General features: G+C 42.8%; 1 protein-coding gene across 8 annotated transcripts in view; it reads right to left on the minus strand.

Moving 5' to 3' along the window:
• The window catches only part of OSBPL1A (oxysterol binding protein like 1A), a 143,167-nt gene extending 122,507 nt beyond the window's left edge, over positions 1-20,660 (minus strand). For 3 of the 8 annotated variants that reach the window (XM_065585353.1, XM_065585350.1, XM_065585349.1), the window contains exons 1-2: positions 20,444-20,584; positions 11,878-11,997 (exon numbers count right to left, since the gene is read on the minus strand). In XM_065585353.1, coding sequence (XP_065441425.1) covers positions 11,878-11,995 — 118 coding nt within the window. In that variant the 5' untranslated portion in view covers positions 11,996-11,997; positions 20,444-20,584. Of the gene's footprint in view, positions 1-1,307; positions 1,449-11,877; positions 11,998-16,981; positions 17,312-20,443 lie in introns of all 8 variants that reach the window. The other 5 variants (XM_065585356.1, XM_065585352.1, XM_005282780.5 and 2 more) reach the window with 5 other exon arrangements.
• Positions 20,661-23,941: the final 3,281 nt, after the last annotated feature.

The following is a 23,941-nucleotide window of genomic DNA, read 5'->3' on the forward strand; positions in this document are numbered from 1 at the left end:
TTACTATGGAGTGTACAAAAAAATTACAATGATTTGATCATGTAAATAGGCATATTTGTTTTTCCTAAAATTGTCAGAGCGGCCACCAACCAGAGTTGTCAGAGCAGCCACCAACCGCACTCTGAGGCGGCCAAAAAATTTGTCATGAGAAGCCCTGAACTAGAGCATCTCTAACAGGGCAACAACCTAGCATTACATTGTTGCTTCCATATTTCTTATCTCTTGTGCTTTGACACATGAATGAAAAGAGCATTCTAAGAACTAGATTTTTTTTTTTTTTTAATCTACGAGAGTCTAAAAAGCCAATTCCGGTTTAACTGGGTCCATTCCTCTTACACAACCCTTAGAGAGCCAGGACTAACCCTTGCACTTAAGAGCATAGGACACACGAGAGGCAAGTTGGTTTATAACCCGAATTATCTTTATGTTTAGGAATACTATGCACTGGCAACAGCCTTGTCATTGGCAAGGCTTTCTAGGTTAAGCAGTTACCAACTGCGTTTGCAATCCACAAGGCTTGTATGTTCAGATCTCACTGGCAGAGTGCTGGAGCTAATAGAACAGTCAGCTGGAAAGACAGAGCAAAGCTCTTGGATAACCACCATTTATTCAGATTCAGAATAGTTTACCCAGAAGTGTCTAGCTGTATTAGACAGTCCCTGAAATTTCAGCTTTTGTTAAATAGCAGTGAATGTTGACTGGTAGATTTCTAGGTTAAAATTATGTACATTACAGTGAAATAAATTCCACTGACCTGGTAACTGAGCTTAGTTTCTCTACTTGCTACACGTAGACAATAAGCAGAGCTGTTCTCACAAAAACTGTATATTAAAGATGCTTTTAAGTACCAGCCACAAAGCTTTTTACTTGTGGGCATGGGAGTATTGAGAGGACTCAGATTAGTGGTTCAATGCATAAATTGTAGTACCATCATCAAGTTCTCCATCTCATGTATGCCTTACAAGTAGGCCTCTGCAGCCCATGCAAGTTTGCCAAAGAGAAGACAAACACTAGTACAGAACCCTACACCTCTCTTTAAAAATGGGTGTTCAAGATGGGGCTCATAGCATAAACGGAATATCAGTTATTTTCCTGTAGTTGCCCTGTTAACAATTTTCAGCATAAACAAACACCATTAAGGGCCTTTTAACCATAAGGAGGTCTTAGTTTAATAGAATAGGTTTTCACCCCTACCCAAATTTTCTCACTTTTAAAGCTTTAAAGATTGCTGACCCCCATCTCAGCTCCAGCTGCACCTTCATTTCAAGTGTCAAGATGAGCCCTCTTATTGTAGGATATTGGCTTACTTTGTTACCTTGTCTTCTCCTTTCCATTTTTGTCCCCACCTCCAGTCTGTCTCATGAACCAGCTGCAGTTTGCTGTAGCCTCAACTGTAAGCTCCTTAGGAAAGGACTCTTTACTGCATGCCTGCAAAATGGCAGCTGAGCCTTGAATATTATGCAAGTACAAGGATAGCAAGTTATTGGCAGAAAGATTCAAAGTCACCTCATTGTGCATCCTCTAATGGGATTATCAGTTGTTCAGAACTTCAGGATTCTAACGTTAGACTAGGCCATGCCAATTTTTGTGTGTGACAACCTTAGTTTGTCCTTTTCACTTTTAAGTGTCCATGCAGTCATCACTGCCTCTCAGCTATCAACAGCTGCATTACATGGAGGCCTTCCTATTATTTACACATTTGCTTGTAAGACAGTGACACAAATGAGCTCCTTATGGTCCCTTCCAACAGTGGTAACCATACTGGCAGACTTCTTGGTTAAGATAACAGTGTGTAGGATAACAGTCTAGGTATGCAGCATTTCAAGGTCTACAGTAAACCAGAGGTGCCAGTATGCTGCCTCCCCTCCTCCAAGACCCCCTCACATATATTTCGGGCCTTCTAGCTTTACATCCCCATGCCTACATCTTTTAAAGATATTAGTAGCTAGAAACACCTAACAGATGTTCTCTAGACTGCATGCAGAGAGCTTTGAAATAACCCTTGTGGCGATCAGGAAGTTCAGCAGTTTGGGCCACAACTAGATCAATTTTTGGTTTTGGTCTACTGTAATGGAATTGTTTCTTTAGGAGTCTCGCCTTTCAGTGTCTTACTTTATGTAAAGTTTCCAAACAAGAATATGACTAAAGAGTGTTGAAAGCACTCAAGATCTTAGTTAGAAGTGGACAAACACATTCAAATGAGAGGCCTAGTGATTGAAAGGTATATCTGATTAAATTTAATATCTCTGCTAAACATTACTGCACATCAGTAAGTTACTCAGACTTTCAGTGTAACATGTTAAAAAAGCAAGTCGTTTCAGAAGAAAGTTTTGATGAGACTCCCATGTGGCCAGTTTTGCTTACAACTTTAGTTTCAGTTCAGATTTAGGCTAGTTAAAGTGTATTTGTTCATGTTTTCATACCAGACTGATGTGGCAGAAAGGCATTTCCCTGCTTCATGCTTTAAAAAGAGGTAACATCCTCAGTCAAGGATAGAAGCAGACCGGTTAGTGATCAGCTATCCTCCACTAAAGTGACAGCCCAGCAGAAATAAAAGTTATATGTAACTTTGGGGTCCCCAATATAAACCCACAAAAGCAAGCACAATTGTTAAGTCTGCCTTTTTATGTTCTGTTGGAAGACAATGCTATATGTAAGCTTCAATAAGGCATGGTAACCATCTTGCGTTACTAGGACTTGTGCATTCTGCTGCACGTTTGCCTTTCTGCTTGTTCTCCCTTACTACTGATTTTTGTCTGTTACAATTTGACATTGTGCTTCTCTAAGGGAAAAGTATTCATTCCTCTAGTACCAAGATATACTGGATTCCATGTTGAATGCTACCAGCAGATTGTATATTAGTCCTGGAGCAACAACTATCAGCCACAACAGGAGCCTACTGAACAGAAGTGCAAGGTCTGTAGGGTTTTATTTTTTTAATGTTCCATTTTCACGATCTAAAGCAGGATCATAATCACTGAGGAGGTAGGAAGAAGAAAGAGCATAAAGGTTGCCAGAAGTCGCATAGTAACCATGTCCTCTTCAGGCAGGACTTGTATTGTTTCCATCTAATCACTTGTTGGTATGTTCAGTGTAGAAGGTAAGTAAATGGACTGCTACCACCTCTATTAAGACAGCATTAAACCTGTACCCAGCGCCCCTTACCATAAACCCCAACACACAAAACATGACATCCATGTCACAGAATTGGTATGCCATGCATGAGAGAGCAGTCATTGATAAGGCTCAAGGGCAGAAGCTCAATTGAACTGCACATGTTGGTCAGCCTTTACCAGAGTTGGACACTCATCAAGAGTGATCCAGCATGATTTTTTTTTAAAAAGGGTAGCAGCAAATTGTGCTGCAATAACTCAAATGCAGAAATATAGTTACAATGTTTGTTTTGAAAGAAGTATATTCTAAAGTCCCAGATGCCAATGGTATGAAAAACCTGGGAGAAAAACCCAATACAAAACACACCCCAATCTCACTTACTTCTACAAGTCACCCAACAGTATTGTGTTAACCTGGAAAGTTTTCCTTCTCTGCACAAGAGAGAGAGTTTCAGGAGTTCAAGGGCAAGAAGCAGCTAGAGCAGGGGTTGGCAACCTTTCAGAAGTGGTGTGCCAAGTCTTCACTTATTCACTTTAACTTAAGGTTGTGTGTGCCGGCAATACATTTTAACGTTTTTTTAGAAGGTCTCTAGGTCTATATTATATAACTAAACTATTGTATGTAAAGTAAACAAGGTTTTCAAAATGTTTAAGAAGCTTAATTTAAAATTAAATTAAAATGCTGATCTTACGCCGCCGGCCCACTCAGCCCGCTGCCGGCCTGGGGTTCCGTTCACCTAGTTCAGCAGCGGGCTGAGCGGGGCCTGCAGGACCCTGGCTGGCAAGGGGCTGGCAGCTGGGACCCTAGAACGGGGGTGCAGGTGGGAATGTGGGAGGGGTGCAGGAGCTCCTATTTGGTGCTCAGGGTGGGGATGTGGGGGGAAAGAGTAAGGGCATGAGGTGTGGGGGGGCTGGGTATGTGTGGGGGTGCAGGAGTCAGGGCAGAGAGCTGGGATGCTCAGCTCGTGAGGGTGCTCACAGCAGGGGGCTGGAGGAGATATGCCCCATCTCCACCCCTTTCCCCACCTCTTCTCTGCCTCCTCCCCAGAGCAGCGAGCATGCTGTGGTTCCGCTTCCCCTCCCCCTCGCAAGGGCAATCAGCTGATCGGCAGCAGGGAGTGGGAGGGGAGGGGCAGGAAAGCACCACACTGGGGGAAGAAGCCTGGGAGTGGGGAGCTTGGCTGCCGGTAGGACCAAGCTTCTGCCTCCTGCCCCCGCAGGAGAAAACAGTGGACAGGGCTGAGTGGGGCCAGGACCCTGGCAAGCAGGCAGCAGCGTGCCATCAAAAAAATTGGCTCGTGTGCCGTCTTTGGCACGTGTGCTGCAGGTTGCCGACCCCTGAGCTAGAGTGAAAAGTTGTATTTTTGTTAAACAACCCACATTAATGATATGACCAAGGGTATCAGACCAACTACTTTCAAACACCGAAACACTAACTTTTCCTAGCAATTCAAATTAGGCGTCTGGTGCTGTCAGCTTCTAGCATTTGTTAGATATGTTCCTACTGAAAAGCCATTCCTCTATAAACTATCTTGGCACAGTTTAACTCACTCATCCAAGAAAGTTGGATCATCAACCCCTTTATCCAAGAGGCCGTGATGCCACAGCAGCAACTGGGTGCTTCAAGTCAAACTGAGTTACGACTCCTGCGACAAGCCCCTGAAACAGATGAACCAGGAATTCACACTCTCCTCCTTGTATCTCTACAGCTCCTATTGCCATCCAGGAGAAAAGTAGAGCATTGTGCAATCTCCTCTCAAATGAAAGTGATTTGAGATTTGCCCAGCTCAACCTCATGCAGAACCCTTTGGTTGGACTCAACAGGCTCCTTATTTTGTGCATCTTTTGAAGAACTGCAGTGCCTTCCGTTAGAGTTCACTTTGACAGTTCAGTTAGTTCTGGTTACTAAATCCTGCCTGCCTGCTCACGTGAGGGGGAGAGAGAGAACGCACTGCTCACTCCAGGAGGTGGTGTTTGGGGGAAAATGGCACTTTATGCATACTAAAGTCTGAAACACCGGGGGGGTGGACACGGAAGGGAGCTTGTCACTCAGGTAGTTTTTAAATGTAGCTTTATGGAATACTGACATGCCATTGAGGCATTTGTACAGAATAAAGGAAGGGAATTCTTAGCAAAGTGAAGCATTAAATCACTACTATAAAAACTAAGTAATTTGTCACTTCTCTACCAAATAAGCCTCCTATAAGTAAGCTTATTAAAAGCCCACAGCAATTGTATAGCACTTTTGAAGCCCTTTAAGGTTAGGGTCTGAAAGCTCTTGCTGCAAGTTACTGTAGTTTGCTCTATTGTAGTGCTTGTATGTAAAATGAGAAGGAAGCTAGCACAAATGGCCTTGAAGTATCATGCTGCATTCATCTGAAGGGTTATGCCATTGTAGCATGGATAAAACTGCTTCACAGAAGAGTGAGCCAAATTCAGCGGGTGCAAGCTGTTGTAACTCCAGTGAAGTCTGGATTCTTATACCCAGACTGAAATGGGTCAGCAATGTTTTTCATCAGACATCTCAAACTGTGTAGTAAGGTATAAACCAGGCGTAGGAAATCTATGGCACGTGTGCTGAAGGCCACGCGCAAGCTGATTTTCAGTGGCACTCACTCTGCCCAGGTCCTGGCCACTGGTCTGGGGGGGGGGGGGGGGGGCTGCATTTTAATTTAATTTTAAATGAAGCTTCTTAAATATTTTAAAAACCTTATTTACTTTACATACAATAGTTTAGTTATATATTAGACTTATAGAAATAGACCTTCTAAAAACATTAAAATGTATTACTGGCACACGAAACCTTAAATTAGAGTGAATAAATGAAGACTCTGCACACCACTTCTGAAAGGTTGCTGACCCCTGGTGTAAACCATCTGTTAGGAGAAGGCTTAGTGGCACACACAGGTAGCCAAGAATGGAGTTGGCTGTCACACCTGCACTTTAAACCTTTGTGTTTTACAAGAAGAGCAGACAATACAAGAAGGTGTCAAGAGGAAAACCCTAGAACTGAAAACCCCAAGCTCTCTTGGTCATCAAATCCTTTGATGTTCAAATAGAAACATTACTTTCAGGAAGTTCTCATTAGCCACCACTCAAAAGAGATCATCCTTCCTGTTTACATTTTGTGCAAGTCACTATATCCGCTACACAGTAGCTAAATGGACAGCAGAAACGTATGAAATTGGAAAGGCAATAACTGGACAGTGAATTTATGTACAACCCACCAGTGTCAGCAGAACTATTTTTCATCTACAGTGAACTCATTTTGTTGGAATAAACGGAGGCAAGGAGTACTGGGAGGGAGTGTGGAAGAAGTTTAAGGAGTCAGACCACGAAAGTGGATAGAAAAAAAAAAAAAAGAGCATAGGATCAAAAGTTAAAGTTGTATCCCTTCTCCACCTCCTTTGTTTTAGGCAGGAAGTTATATAGGGCAGGGAAGTTATTAACTCTACAGTGCCTAGTACAATCTTGAGATTCGTATTAAATATAGATGCCAGGGTTTTTACTGGCTAATATATGTTTATTAGCCTAAGGAAAAATAAGCTGATCTTTCAGTCCATTTCCAATGAACAAGTAGGCACTTCATAAAAGCAGCACCACGTGGAATGATGCTACTGACAATCTCTGCAGAGACCAGGAACTGAACTAGCATGGTACGTGAACCACACCTCAGAAGGTCCTTCAAGAGAAGGGTTGAGATGCATTGGAAGATCAAATTGGGGTTGTTGGCCCAGATACTGCAGCCTCCGTTGTGGGGGGAGGGGGAAGAGAAGAGGAGGAGGAGGAGGAGGGAGGGAGGAGACTATAAAGACTATTTTCTATAAGAGATCCAGCTCTTCCCCCAAGGTGGAGTTGGCAGTGGATTTTGCAGGGCTTACTTTGTTTTTGTCCCAAAATTTAACTCCAAAAATGGGGTAAGCATGTACATTTTTCTCTAATATTATAATAGCATTAGTCTCAATGTTCACGCCTGAAAATAAATGAGAATACCATGTCAACAGTGGATAGATACATGTGTATAACAGAGGAAGTTAATTCATAACGGGTAGTTGAATGGTGGTATATCTGTACCTTTTTGTTATACCAAATCCAGCTGAGGCAAGAATCTTTTTAGTCCATTTGTTTATAGGTGTAAGTTTTCACTGTACATACCGTTGGCTTGAGTCATACACAAGATTCTTCTTTAAGAGAGCTTTGCTTTTATCCTGCCATCAGCCTTAAACAAAAAAAACCCTGCTATTTAAGCCATTTGTTCCCCACTTCCCAGCGAGAAGAGTGGAACAAATGCATAGTCTCTTTCTGGAGATTAGCTAGTTAGATATTTTACAGGTGGAGGCATTAATAAGTGAAGCATCCATGGCCTATTAATGGACAGGAGAGACAACATGGTGCAGGGGACAAAGCACTGGACTGGACTCAAGATATCTGGCTTTTATTGCTGCCAGTGACATGCTGTGCGACTTTGGTCAAGTCAATCACTTCACCTCTCTAAAAACCTCCATTTACTCTTCCACCCTGTGTCTCATCCAACTAGACCAGAAGCTGCTGGGATAGCAACTGTCATGTGTCTGTACAGTGTATAACACAATGGGGTACCTAGTCCCATTTGGGGTCTCCAGGCCTTACTGTAATGTTAACACTACATTATCAGCTATTTATCTCTTCCCATCCCCTCCCTTTCTAGAGTCTCTCTTCCTCTGCCCAAGGTCTATAGTTCTACACTTATCTCAAACTTCTACAGATATCAGACACGTAGACTTCTCTCTCCAGTGAGTTATAAATGAAGTATTGACTGGGGGTGTGCTGTACTACAAAGACAGACGCAAGATACAGACAAGCAGTTACAGCAGAACACGTTCAAGACTTATTAGGGCATGTCCATCACTGGAGATGCTGGCAGATAGCATCAGTATTTTTTGCAAATGGCACCACTTACTCACTGAAGCCAAGAAACTATATGCAGTCCAACATATTGGATTCCTGTAGTCTTTCTGGTCCTTTATATAGTAGTTCACTCCACTTTTACAAGAGAACTTTCAAAGGAGAAGGAGTTTGGAGCACAGGTGATATTCTCTTAGATTCTTCCTGTCAAAGGTAGGGGCCCAAGCAGAGACAGGTGCATCGTGGAGGTGAATGCCTGGCTGCAAAGAGGGGCTTTGGCTTCCTCGACCACAGGATGCTATTCCAGGAAGGACTGCTAGGCAGAGATGGCGTTCACCTTTCGAGGAGGGGAAAGACCCTATTTGGGCACAGACTGGCTAACCTAGCGAGGAGGGCTTTAAACTAGGTTTGACGGGGACAGGTGAGCAAAGCCCACAGGTAAGTGGGGAACATGGAGACCTGGGAGATGGGTTGGAAATAGGAGGGAGCGTGGGCTATAATGACAGAGAGAAAGGAGGGTCAGGGCAAAACTGGGAGGCAAGATCAAATCAGTAACTTAAATGCCTATATACAAATGCGAGACATATGGGTAATAAGCAGGAAGAACTGGAAGTGCTAATACATTGTTGGCATCACCGAAACTTGGTGGGATAATATACATGACTGGAATGTTGGTGTGGATGGATAAAGCTTGCTCAGACAGGGGAAAAAGGGAGAAGGTGTTGCCTTATATATTAAAAATGCACACACTTGGACTGAGGTGGAGATGGATATAGGAGACGGAAGTGTTGAGAGTCTCTGGGTTAGGCTAAAAAGGGGTAAAAAAACAAGGGTGATGTCATGCTAGGAGTCTACTATAGGCCACTTAACCAGGTGGAAGAGGTGGATGAGGCTTTTTTTAAACAACAAAATCATCCAAAGCCCAATCCTGCTGGAAAGGATGGGGGACTTCAACTATCCAGATATATGTTGGAAAAAATAACAGCGGGGCACAGACTATCCAATAAGTTCTTGGACTGCATTACAGACAACTTTTTATTTCAGAAGGTTGAAAAAGCTACTGGGGGGGAAGCTGTTCTAGACTTGATTTTAACAAATAGGGAGGAACTCATTGAGAATTTGAAAGTAGAAGGCAGCTTGGGTGAAAGTGATCATGAAATCAGAGTTCACAATTCTAAGGAAGGGTAGAAGCGAGTACAGCAAAATAGAGACAATGGATTTCAGGAAGGCAGATTTGGTAGGTTTGGTAACCTCAGAGCTGATAGGTAACGTCCCATGGGAATCAAGACTGAAGGGAAAAACAACTGAGGAGAGTTGGCAGTTTTTCAAAGGGACACTATTAAGGGCCCAAAAGCAAGCTATTCCGCTGGGTAAGAAAGATAGAAAATGTGGCAAAAGACCACCTTGGCTTAACCATGAGATCTTGCATGATCTAAAAAATAAAAAGGAGTAATAAAAAATGGAAACTAGGACAGATTACAGAGGATGAATATAGGCAAACACAGGAATGCAGGGGCAAGATTAGAAAGTCAAAGGCACAAAATGAGCTCAAACTAGCTACAGGAATAAAGGGAAACAAGAAGACTTTTTATCAATACATTAGAACAGGAGTCGGCAACGTTCGGCACGCGGCTCGCCAGGGTAAGCACCCTGGCGGGCCGGGCCAGGCCAGGCCAGGCCAGTTCAGTTTTATTTACCCGCTGACGCGGCAGGTTCGGCCGATCGCGGCACGCACTGGCCGCGGATCGCCGTCCCAGGCCAATGGGGGTGGCGAGAAGCACATCGCTCGCCTGCGCCGCTTCTCGCCGCCCCCATTGGCCCGGGACGGCGAACCGCGGCCAGTGGGGGCCGCGATCGGCCGAACCTGCCGCGTCAGCAGGTAAATAAAACTGGCCCGGCCCGCCAGGGTGCTTACCCTGGTGAGCCGCGTGCCGAACGTTGCCGACCCCTGCATTAGAAGCAAGAGGCAGACCAAGGACAGGGTAGGCCGACTGCTCAGTGAGGAGGGAGAAACAGTAACAGGAAACATGGAAATAGCAGAGATGCTTAATGACTTCTTTGTTTCGGTCTTCACCGAGCAGTCTGAAGGAATGCCTAACATAGTGAATGCTAATGGGAAGGGGGTAGGTTTAGAAGATAAAATAAAAAAAGAAGTTAAAAATCACTTAGAAAAGTTAAATGCCTGCAAGTCACAAGGGCCTGATGAAATGCATCCTAGAATACTCAAAGAGCTAATAGAGGAGGTATCTGAGCCTCTAGCTATTATCTTTGGAAAATCATGGGAGACAGGAGAGATTCCAGAAGACTAGAAAAGGGCAAATATAGTGTCCATCTATAAAAAGGGAAATGAAAACAACCCAGGAAATTACAGTTAGTTTAACTTCTGTGCCAGGGCAAGTAATTAAGGAAATCTGCAAACACTTGGAAGGTGGTAAGGTGATAGGGAATAGCCAGCATAGATTTGTAAAGAACAAATCATGTCAAATCAATTTGATAGCTTTCTTTGATAGGATAACGAGTCTTGTGGATCAGGGAGAAGCGGTGGATGTGGTATACCTAGACTTTAGTAAGGCATTTGATATGGTCTTGCATGATATTCTTATCAATAAACTAGGCAAATTCAACTTAGATGGGGCTACTATAAGGTGGGTGCATAACTGGCTGGATAACTGTACTCAGACAGTTGTTATTAATGGTTCCCAATCCTGCTGGAAAGGTATAACAAGTTGGGTTCCGCAGGGGTCTGTTTTGGGACCAGCTCTGTTCAATATCTTCATCAACGACTTAGATATTGGCATAGAAAGTACGCTTATTAAGTTTGCAGATGATACCAAACTGGGAGGGACTGCAACTGCTTTGGAGGATAGGGTCATAATTCAAAATGATCTGGACAAATTGGAGAAATGGTCTGAGGTAAACAGGATGAAGTTTAACAGACAAATGCAAAGTACGCCACTTAGGAAGGAACAATCAGTTTCACACATACAGAATGGGAAGAGACTGTCTAGGAAGGAGTACGGCAGAAAGGGATCTAGGGGTTATAGTGGACCACAAGCTAAATATGAGTCAACAGTGTGATGCTACTGCAAAAAAAGCAAACATGATTCTGGGATGCATTAACAGGTGTGTTGTGAGCAAGTAACGAAAAGTCATTCTTCCGCTCTACTCTGCGCTGGTTAGGCCTCAGCTAGAGTATTGTGTCTAGTTCTGGGCACCGTATTTCAAGAAAGATGTGGAGAAATTGGAGAGGGTCCAGAGAAGAGCAACAAGAATGATTAAAGGTCTTGAGAACATGACCTATGAAGGAAGGCTGAAAGAATTAGGTTTGTTTAGTTTGGAAAAGAGAAGACAGAGGGGACATGATAGCAGTTTTCTGGTATCTAAAAGGGTGTCATAAGGAGGAGGGAGAAAATTTGTTCACCTTAGCCTCTAAGGATAGAACAAGAAGCAATGGGCTTAAACTGCAGCAAGGGAGGTTTAGGTTGGACATTAGGAAAAAGTTCCTAACTGTCAGGGTGGAATAACATTGGAATAAACTGCCTAGGGAGGTTGTAGAATCTCCATCTCTGGAGATATTTAAGAGTAGGTTAGATAAATGTCTGTCAGGGATGGTCTAAACAGTATTTAGTCCTGCCATGAGGGCAGGGGACTGGACTCAATAACCTCTCGAGGTCCCTTCCAGTCTTAGAATCTATGAAAGCATTGTACTGTACCCCCTATGTGAAGCTTGTATACACGCTGCTCTGTATCTACATACATCCACACAAAAATACATGCCTGGTATGTTATAGTTTGATGTTGTACCTTTTAGAGGAAAATGAGGGGGCACTGCATCACTTAAGGTTTATAACCTTAATGCCTAAAAGTTAATCATACTAACCTTTGCAGTTGATGTCAACTACTTCTCCTTTGTCCATGGTTTCCAGTAGTTGTCTAACCTCTTCACAGTTTCCATTTCTAGCATCATGGAGAAGCTGCTGTTCTGCTTCAGTGATCATATCTAATAGATTATAAATACAGACTATTAGTTGTTATAGCTTCATTCCCCCTCTCCTCCCCAGGACAAAAGTTATAGCACAACTTCATGCCAAGATAAAACAGAATATACTATAACTTTTGGCTATGTGCTCACTTTGGCTCATTCTGCTTGGGATATGAATATTTAGTATACTAAAGCCTACACGGATATGGCTTAGATGAAAAAGATGTTCTGCTTACTGGCCACTTTCAGTTCAGATACCTAAGGAGCAAACAACACTATTGCTACAGATGTCATCTATATATAATCAATGACTTTTCCTCCATCCACCTCTTAAAGCTTTGAGACAAGATAAGTAGTTTATACTGTTTAGTCTGAGTGCTTGGCTGGGGATTAATTGGAGTCCTTTTAGCAACAGAAATCAACTGGAGAACAGAGCCAGTTAGCGTTTGTGGGCTGAAAATGCATGGAAATTCCAATTGTCCACTGGCTACCTGAGGTGACAGGAAGGATGAGCCATTGAAATAAGCATCCACAAGAGACTTTAATCCTTTATTTTAAAAAGGCCCATCAGTATGAGGTGAACTAGAACTGGCCCTGCTCAGCACTGTTGGGTGCTCTTTTAGAGGGGCTTGTACTACCAAGATTGTATGATTGTTGTACTCTTAGGACCTCATAAAAGGGACAATAGCACAATGCTAACCCAATGGAAAAATTTAAGCAACTGGGTGGGCAACAGTACCATTTACTCAAATTATTCTCTTAAATGTTGCATTTTTTTCTTATATAAACAAGACTGAGTCCATTTGTTATCCTCACACATGCACATGTTCCATGAATTATACACCAGAAAATGTATTCCTGACTTGCTGCTTACTACAACAAAACTGCCTCAAGATACAGCACAACTCAGAACTACCTGCAAGAAATCCTCAAATCATAAGTGAAGTGTGACCTCTTTGAAAAGAGTCAGGGAGCCGCTTTTATACAATAGCCTGCAAAGAGTGTCCTTTTGCAATATGCAGTAAGCTACTGTTGCCAAGAGCATCAGCAGACTAGCAAGTTGGCAGAGGATAGAAACCAGGTCTTGACAAGACCACTAGACCAGGGGTAGGCAACCTATGGCATGCGTGCCAAAGCCAGCATGCGAGCTGATTTTCAGGGGCACTCACACTGCCTGGGTCCTGGCCACCGGTCCGGGGGGCTCTGCATTTTAATTTAATTTTAAATGAAGCTTCTTAAACATTTTAAAAACCTTATTTTACATACAACAGTAGTTTAGTTATATATTATAGACCTATAGAAAGAGACCTTCTAAAAAATGTTAAAATGCATTACCGGCATGCGAAACCTTAAATTAGAGTGAATAACTGACGACTCGGCACACCACTTCTGAAAGGTTGCTGACCCCTGCACTAGACATGCAAGGATTGCCTACACTGAATCCTGCAGAAGCAAAATCTCCAGTAAGTGAAAGTTAACTTTTTGCCTCTATGGTTGCAAAGAGACTACCAAGTGTTAACCGAGTTTACTATTCTGCATAGTTTTCCTGCCAGCAAAGATCTCCAGTAGTTCTGCTGCTTCTCATAATTTCACTTGGCTGCTTGGGAAAGCTAACAAGACTGATCAGTTACATAACACTTATTCAGAGTTCGGTGAGCAGTGTTTACAGTAGATTGAAATAGGAGGGAGCTCTCACTGCACCAGCCAAGAGGACAGCAATGGGGGACCATAGCCAGAGAAGGGACTCCCTTTGCCTGGGAGCTACTCATGGGAAGGACCCAGAAAGAGGAAGGCTAGGAGAGTTGGGGGTAAACTGTGAAAGTCACATAAAACCACACACGTTGCAGCACCCTAAGAGGCTGGGGAAATATACAGTAGTAGAAGCAAGCCTTCCAAAGACACTGGTTCTGAAGAAGATAGATGAGCAGCTGAGAGGGGGGGGAAAGAGGAATCTTCAGGTTGAATCAAAAGCCTCCTTGATAGAAGCCAGCATGGAAGATTGAGCAACCCCTCTCCCCCAAGCAGGGTCCAGGAAGAGTAAGCTGATTTAAATCCCAGCAGACTGGAATTGTAAGGGGGACGTAGTGCACACAACTTGTCTTCTCAGCAGGCACTGCCACTGGACTTTGCTGGCGGGGCTTTGCCACTCATCTTTTATGTCTATCTCTGACTAACAGGTTTCTGGTAATCTTCAGGCCCTGGAACTAGCCTTTCTTGAACGAGCCCTCTTCAGTAAGGTACTATTCTTTACTTTGTCTTTGAGAACTAATATAGCTGCAGAGTTTCTGTATCCATTAAACACATGCTAGTTGTGTAACACCCATAATACTAGAAACTACATTACAAAACTCACCTCCTAAAGGGAAGGAACTCATAAGCACATGCTAGTCAAATACAGACAATTTAACAATACCATCATACCAGTCTAGGAGTTCTTCCACAGACAAGTCTACCACACATTGAGAACAGATACACACAAGGAATAATGGACAGGTATATTAGGAATACCCAAACCATGACAGAGGTCATGGATCAAAAGCCTTATTTTAAGCCAAGAAAATATGAGTGAAGTGTGATCAGTGAATAGTCTGGAACACTGCTTCTCAAGCTATGAAGCGTGATGCCTTTCCTGGTGGCCCCCAGAACGCAGTGAGAACCTAAGAGGAGGCGGCCATGAGGAGGGAAATCTCTTATGGAGAGGTCAGCAGAATGAAAAAGCAGGAAAGCGACCTGTCCAAACAAAGTCAGTTCTTCAGGTATACTCTCAATCCATTTAAAGTCAGAGGGACATTCCATTGTAATGTCTGTATCACAACATTGCATCATTTGTCAACATCCCTTGTTGACAATGTGCAAACATTGCAGTACACTTTCAACATAAATTGTTGCAATTTTGCCCTTCCGTTTGGCACTATGTCTTCCCTTCCCCTGCCTTCGGACAGTTGGCAAGGGAACCCTGTAAATGGTCCATTTGCTCAGAACTCCTTCGTGCTTATGCAGCAGCAAAAATTGTTGCTCTTTTGATCAGCACTCTGCTAAAAGCCTGTGTTACAAGACCTACTGAGAACCAGCAAGGCTGTGGAGTCACTGGGCAAGCATCACTTGCCTAGGAGAAACCGACATTAGAATTCAGAGTTTGTTTAAATCTTGATTTACTATCTCAAAGTAAACAATTTCTGCTCTTGCAACTGTATACACTGGAAGAGTAATAAAAATATTGTGCTAAAATTAAACAAGGTTTGTTTACTCAGGAACTTCCCTATCTAATTGTTTTTTTCTCCTCCTAGAATGAGCTTTATTATTTATTTGTATTATTGAAGTGCCTAGAGCCACAGTGTAAAATATGAACTGGTGCAGAAGAATGCTGACGGGCTAATCATCATAGCCACTTCAGGGATTATTTATACGGAAAATTTTACACATTTAAGTGAATCTGCCTGTGGTCACTCTTCCAGTTTAAGATTTGAGCTAAATTTGAACTAAAGACATTTATTCAGTTTAGTATGCATGCCCACAAAGCATAGTTTATGACAAGGGACTGAAGATAGGGTATGAAAGTCTACCTAGTTTTAACAGAGAGCAAAGAGTAACAGTCAATACAAGTTACAGTTCTTAGGAGTTTAAAGGCAACCCTGAAATTCCCAGGGCAAGGGGAGGCATGCAAGGAGAGAGAAAGAGTTGTGCTTCCCAAACCCTTCTCACCAAGTTTAGCAGTTGTGAGAAGGTGCCACATTGGCAGTCCTGGTTACTGAAGTTCTCTTCATCTACAGATCAGGTACAGCCTGGCAGGAGTACTAAAGATCTCCTTATAGTCCTCCACCAGACTGCCTTATCCCTTTCTTGAAGAGGCCACCTTTAAGGGAAAAAGGGGAATTTGTATTGCATTCAATCCTCTTTTGAAACTACCAAAATGGCAGCCAGGGTCGGTGTTTAATATGCGCACTTACTAACATGAAGGCTGAGACCATTCACATACAGAGAGTCTTTGAATGGTGGCAGCTTAAGTCTTGTTTACACTGGAGAATTGTGCCACATGAAAGTGAAGTGTTATTAATGGCCCATCTGTACCTGGCACATTACAGGGAGTTCACACCACCAATCCTATTTTGCTTGCATTTATCCCCACAGACACTGCAAGTGCATTGCCTTCTGGAAACTTATCCCACATTTCTTGGCACTATGTGCATTGGCTTGGGGGAAATTAATAGGCCCTTGAATGACTGGTGTGCTACAGGACATTTGTAATACTCTTAGTAGACAACCAATGCTTCTTATCTACATTAGTAACTCATTACAAGAGCACTAGGTAAGGATAACATTTAGGAGTTGCACAGGTCAATAATTTTATTTAATCACACCCAAAACTCCATTGTAGGCGAGGCTGCAATTCCTAAACCAGGTGGTTTAATGGTGAAAAAGCTCAATTTCCTTGAACCATCCAGCCACCTGAAGGCTGTACAATCCAACTGAAGCTGAAGGACTGATTCATAGTTTATTTAAATGTGGATCAACACAGCAAGAATTTGGAAGTTATAACTTAGTCATCCCCCTGTAACTCCCCCCTCCAACATCTACCAACTTGAGAACCAAACTGACTAGCCAGGGTAAAATATGTATGGACAGCCATGCTTACCCACAACTCCATCATACTACCAACAATTTAAAGGATTAAGGCAAGTGTGTACTATCTTTCAGTGTAATATTGCCCATTGATGCAAAAAAGTATTTGAATTCTAGTAGCTATAAAGGCATAAAGGTATTTGCCAAATAGTAATGCAATAGTTTTATATGTTAATATTACAAGAAAGTATTTGTCAGAATAAATTTAACAGATCAGTGGCATATGTCAAATGTTATATCTAATACTACTCAAAACACTCCTACTTATGCCTCTTGCTTTTGGAATTCTTCTTAAGATAGAGGATGGCTTCTTTTCCATGTTTTGTCTTCAATGCCTGTTTCCTACTCTTGCTCCTACATCTCCTTATTGTATTTCTCTCACCTTATTAGAAGCGTGTGTTCTTCTCCCATACAAAAGTCTCTTTATGGACACAACCACCAAAAAAGAAAGTCAACATTCTACTGGTGGCATCTGACTCAGATAATGAAAATAAACATGCATCTGTCTGCACTGCTTTGTATTATCAAGCAGAACCCGTCATCAGCATGGACACATGTCCTCTGGAATGGTGGTCAAAGCATGAAGGGACATATTAATCTTCAGTGTCTCTGGCATGTAAATAACTTGTAACACTGGCTACAACAGTGCCATGCAAATGCCTCTTCTCACTTTCAGGTGACATTGTAAGCAGGAAGCGGGCAGCATTATCCCCTGCAAATGAAAACAAACTTGTTTGTCTGAGCGATTGGCTAAACAAGAAGTAGGACTGAGTGGACTTGTAGGCGCTAAAGTTTTAGATTGTTCTATTTCTGAGTGCAGTTTTTTGTATATAATTCTACATTTGTAAGTTCAATTTTCATGATAAAGAGATTGCACTAAACTTCTTGTATTAGGTGAACTAAAAATACTATTTCTTTTGTTTCTTTTTACAGTGCAAATATTTGTAATCAAAAATATAAAGTGAGCACTGTACACTTGCTTTCTGTGTTGTAATTGAAATCAATATATTTGAAAACTTAGAAAACAGTCAAAAATATTTAAATAAATGGTATTTTATTATTAACAGCACAATTAACCAGATGATTAATCACAATTAATTTTAATCATATGATTAATTGCAATTTTTTTTAATTGCTTGACAGCCCTAATTTGAACACCAACTAGATTCTTCTGTTTCAGAGCTACTGTTCACAACTCTGTGGACAGCACTAGAAGCTGACAAGAATCTAGTTGCTTTTCACTCTGCTGCAGCTTGACAAGACTATGAGCAACAGTGGCACTGAAACTGGCCATTATCACACAAAGGATCTGACCCAGTAACCACTGATGTTATAGGAAGCTTTCCATTTACATCAATGGACAATAACCCTAAAACACTACACTGATGTACACTCTGGTAGATTAACACACACAGCACTATGAGGACCTGACATTTCAAACAGAGAGTTAAGTGAAAGTTAAAGTTCTGTAGATTTTGATGGCACTCACCTACTGCCCCTGCTTTAAAAAAGGACAAACGGAAGTAGTCTACTAACACAGATACTCTAGGGCTGCTGCAGTTGCTACTAGGTATGCAATGGAGACAAGTTTGAAGTGTCCAACTATATTGTATAGCAAGCAATGTGTTCAGTCTCAATTAAAGAGGCTAAAATCCAGAGATGTGCACTTTCATAGCACAGTCTCAGAGTACTCAATGTCGGACTATATAGAAATCATTTCACTCACATCTGAAGCACAAGTAACCTGGGTGAAAACAATGCACCTCTTTGACAGCAATCTCACTGACTTTGCCCAGATATTTAGGTTAATCCCTATACTCTTAAAGATCTACTGGCTCTTTCCACAAATAGCCAGGATGCTTCACCTCTCTGCAGGAAGACTGTTCCTCACTCAGGCCAGTGAGCTGACCACTCTAAGGGCTGGTCCACACTAAGCCCCCAGTTCCAACTAAGATACGCAACTTCAGCTACGTGAATAACATAACTGAAGTCAAAGTATCTTAGTTCAAACTTAAAGGTACTTACTGCGGGTCCACAAGCGGCAGGCAGGCTCCCCCGTCGACTCCGCCTACTCCTCTCGCGGAGCAGGATTACAGGTGTCGACGGCGAGCACTTATGGGATCAATTTATCGCGTCTAGACAAGACGCGATAAATCGATCCAAGAAGATTGATTGCTTACCGCCAAACCAGCGGGTAAGTATAGACGTACCCTAAGGTACTGGTTCACTTCCATGCCATGGGAAGAGTGCCATCTACTGAAGCCACCAGCACTAATCCATGCAGAACCGTATATACCTCTAAAGAATAGCCAAGAATCTGTCCAGCTGTACTACAGTTAAGATCAATCATGATCACAGAAAAATACCTAGCTCTTACATTGTGCTTTTTTCATTAGCAGATCTCAAAGAGCTTTAGAAAGGAGGTCAGTACCATGATCACATTGTACAGAAGGGGACACTGAGGCACAGAAAAGTAAAGTGATTTGCCTAAGGTCACCCAGCAAGCTAATAGCAGAGCAGAAGGTAATACAGTTTGCAAGGAAGTTCAGAGTTGAGGATGTAAAGATCTTCTATCAGTCCTAAAGTAGCAAACTGACTTTAAGCCTTACTTTGGTAGTGGTGTTTCAGTCATTTTGGAAAGATTTATAGTGATCTTTGGAAAATTAACAAGTTTACAGATCACATTAGCTGCAACACACACAGGCATGTTCAAGACAAGACAATGGTCTGTCATGCCCCAAACACCAGCAGTACTGGACACCTCCATCCTGACAGTTCTCCACTCAACAAGTGCATAACTCCTGTTGTTTGAGCTATACAGTGATGGGAGGAGGGATCACTAACTGTACATTCACTTTCTTTTGTATGTGCATATGCAGGGACTAGCCTAACACAGCCAGATACTTCCTGGGGGCCTGAGCATCAAGCAGCCAGTTTAGATTTTTTTTTTTTTACTGATAGCGAGTCTTATGATTTGACAGACCAATACCGCATCACGTTGTGCCGGCATCCTCTCCTGCAACTATAAACGAACATTTAACCAGCAGTATGTTGTAATCAGTCATAGGGGAGGGTATGTTTCCTATTGCAAAGGAACAGGGCTCAGCCTCTGGGGACAGCTCTGCAGCTTGTAAAGATGATGTTCACGTAGGTCATAAGAAAAACAACAACGAGTACTTAAGGTGCCACAAGTACTCCTCATTCTTTTTGTAGATACAGACTAACACGGCTACTACTCCGAAACATGTAACTCAGGTGCTGGAACTAGGGGTGCTGCAGCACCCTCTGGCTGGAAGTGGTTTCCATTATGTACAGGGTTTACAGCTTGGGTCAAGGGCTCTCAGCAACCCCATTATACAAATAGTTCCAACACTTCTGACCTAACTAGGGAAACTGGGCACTTGAGACGCCTAAGGCTGACTGGGGGACGCGCTGGGCACCACAGGAGTAAGCAGTCCTGGAAACCCAGCCAAGCACACAGCTATGCTCCGCAACGAGCAGGCGCTTGCTCTGCGAAGACCCCTCAGCCCCGGGACGGGTCACTAAAGCAGTCCCTCGGGTGGCAGCAAGCGGCGCGGAGAACCAACCCGCCCCTCCGCTTTCACTGCACGCCTCACAGCCCTGGGGCCCGCGCAGCGGCTCTCAGCAGGGGCCGTGGCGGGAGGGCTCCGCAGCTCCCTGCACAATGCGGCTCATCGCTGCCTTGTAACCGCTGCTGCCGCGCCCCCCGGGGAGGGCCACCCACCGCACGCTGGGACACACTGGGGCTAACAACACCGCTGGGGCAGCAAGCAAGCAAGCAAGCAAGCAAGCTCCCCTCCCCGGCCCCGGGCCGCCGCCTCACCGCTGCAAGCAGGCGGGCTCCCTCGCGCAGCCACCGCGTCTAGCTCCCGGCCGGCCTCACGCGCCGGGCCGCCCTCCCGATTGTTTTATACTCAACTACCCCGCACGTGACCGACCGCGGGGCTCGCCCTCCCCAGCCAGGAGGATTCCCACCCCCTGCCCCCGCCCCGGCCGGCTGACGGACACTCCCAACGGGAAGCTAGAGGGGGCAAAGCTCCTCCCAGCGGCTGCGCCTCGCAACGCGCTCGGCGCCGCAGCCCCTCCCGTGTGTGTCCCTTGCGCGTGCTCGGAGCCGCAGCAGCTGGGCCATGGGGTCTACTGAGCCAGGCAGCCGCGCCCCCCGCAGACACACACACACACTCACAGGGATGGGTAATGCCCCAAGGGGTGGTTCTGCTGCAGATCCTGGCAGACTGGGTAACGGGGTCTGATCTGCATCTGAGTCCTCTCCAAAAGCTCTGCGTGTGAACACCCTGGGAGTACTGCAGGGAATGAACTGATAAGAGACCTTGATGTGTGAGGGAGGCTTGGCATACCGACATTAAACGGCCTAGTGACCTTTATAATAAATAATACTTATATAGGATCGTTCATTTGATGAGCTCAAAGCCATTTAAAATTATGAGCATTCCCATTTTATAGAGGGGGAAACAGGGGCACAAAGATGTTAAGTCATTAGCCTAAGGCCACCACGGTGGGGAACAGAGTTACGTTTCCCATCTATCAGTCGCAGACCCAACCATCTATTATCTTACAAAGAGGGCACAATATGTCAGATCCAGATATGAATAGAATTGAAGATACAAGAACTCTGACAAATGTAACCCCTCAAAAAAGAATATAAAGTCATCAGAAAAAATACGCTTTTTTTTTTTGCAGTTACTTCAGCTTATATACAAATACAATACCACTGAAAGGAAATTCTGAGTGACTGTACAGCCATAGGGGCTGAAGTACTACTTTGGTTCAAGAGCCTTACATCCACCACTCTCTTCCCAGATCTGTTCCACTTTTTTGCCCATATTTAATCCCCGTAATATCTGGCAACTTGCAGTTCTGCCTCAGCACTGGAGAATGGTTCCATGATGCTGCTTGAAGCCTTGCAGGAGCATGTGAAATCATTAAATCGTTAACTAGTAGTATTCAGTGTTCAGACATTAGTGACTCTGTATTGCATTTGGTGCAAGGTCAGGAGCTACAAGTGCAGTCAGAAAACCATTCAACCCAATAGGGTGGATCATCGGGTTCCAGGAATGGGCAAATTTAAACCTTAGCAATTATTGTGAAACCAAGATGACATTAAGAGGGTGTAATAAAGCATGTATTATTGTAGATTACTGGCTCTGCTTAATTTATTTTCTATATATTAAAATATGATAATTCTAAAAATGAAATTGCAGCATATAAAAGGAGGAAATATAGTAGTTCCCTATCTATACAGCTGAATAATCAGAATTTGCTGGTCTCGTGTTCTGGTTTGTGTTGTCTCTAATGAGTGAGTTCTTTCTGATCTTAAAAGGCATCATTCTGCAGATGGGCTTTAGCAATGGGTATGCAATAGAGTTGATCAGGAATTTTACAACTAAATGTCAAAAAATGCTGATTTGTCAAAACCAAAACTTCATGGGAAAGGTTTGATTTCTACACATTTTAACATTTTCTAAACAGAAAGTTCAATTTTTTGCTTCAAATTTTTTTTTCATTTTGAAATTTAATTTACAGTAAAAAATTAAATAAAAAGGTTGAAATCAAAAGGAAACAATTAAATTGACCTAACCTTTTTTAAAAAAAAAAAATTTAGTTTGTGAACATTTTTGAGATTGCGATTTTTGTCCTGATTCAGTATGGAAATTTAAAAAAAAATCTACATTTTCCCAGGACAGGATACCCATTTCCTGCCTAACTCTAATATATACTATCTGAAGGGGTTCACTTATTTGCATCCTCACACTGGCCTCTTTTTCTTCCATACTAACTCCAGCCTTTTTCTCATTTTCAGAGCACTCCATAACTGCTCTGCCTGTACCTCTCTCCCACACATCCAGCCACACCTTTGGCTCCACCTAAGCTTCTCTCCTTTTGTCTCCTTAGCCCACTCATGGCTCTGTGCCATCTTTCACAACACTCTGACTGCCTGGAACAGCCTCCCATTAAAGCCAAGCCACCACATTCTCTTTCTTCAAAAAAAGTCAATAATCTACCTCTTCCCAGCTATAATTACCATACAACACAGTGTCTGTAGTGCAGCCAACTAGACTATCTCATGTTTCCAAATTCTTCAAGGCAGAGTCCTGTTATTTCTTCATCATAGTTTACCAGTTTTACAGCCCCTTGTTGTACACTCCCAGCATTGTTATAAAATTATTATATAAAGAATAATAATCTATTGAGTTTTGCTCTTTAAAGTTTGGAAGCAGTGTTACCATGACCATGGGTTTCCCATGATTTAGGCACATCTTTTTCAGGTGGCCTGCTGCAGTTAGTAACGTTGGGGTTGAGTGTGTTGGCAACCACCTTTAGATAAAATTAATGTGTATGATGTGAATTGGTTTTGTCAATGATTTTCTTGTAGCAGAATATATTTTACACCATCTCCTCTGCCGGGATTATTTATCCTGGAAAGGTAAAGCATTGGGGGCAACTTGACTGCAGAATTCAAATTTTTGAACGATCAAGCCACCTCTTCATCCTGCTCCAGAATACAAGACCAAAGAGAGCCTTGGCTAAATGGGTTGTAAATGCAGAATCAATAAAAGGAACTTCTACTTCATGCAGCACATAATCAATCTGTTGAATTCACTGCCGCAGGAGATCAAATCCTGTTACAAGACTTATAAAAGGGTTGGACAATTTAAAATAATAGTGTTAATTACTAGTTAATTTGGATATGGTTTGAAAATAGGAGCCATACAAGGCAAGATGGTGTAAGGGTGATAATTTATCATGCTTCAGGGCACCAATGATAGCTTAGACAGGCAAGGAAGAAGCATGTACACCCTTTATAGCATTGCACAATTGACTAAGTGTACTAATATTTACTTATACGGGAACGAATTGAGGAATAATATTTGGAAAATGTTTTGAACTGAAAAGGGTTAAGATTTACTAAGTATTATATCCCCCTGTATTCTCCACAAAACATCTGCAGTTCTGCTTCCGACACCTCTTCTTCTTTGTGCACTTCTCCAGATCTTGTTCTCTTTTTCATATTCAAACTAGAAAAAAATGTATGTTGCATATATTCACTATTGCCAACTCTACAAGGAACTGAACACTAGTAATTCACTATTGAAATATTGTAATTTGATCTGTTGTACAGATGCTATCCTTCAGTAAAATGTTTTCTAAATGAACTGTCAAATGGTAGTGTGACAAATTGTGCTCTAATAGCTAGTATGTAGCCATTGTGCGTATTGTTCCTGGGAAAGTTATTCCTTTTTTCTAGTTCCCCTTTGCTTGGAAAGCATAGTAGTGAGGATACAAACATGAGGTCTGATCC

This window comes from Chrysemys picta, chromosome 2 (genome assembly GCF_011386835.1).
Source record: "Chrysemys picta bellii isolate R12L10 chromosome 2, ASM1138683v2, whole genome shotgun sequence".
NCBI lineage: Eukaryota > Metazoa > Chordata > Testudines > Emydidae > Chrysemys > Chrysemys picta.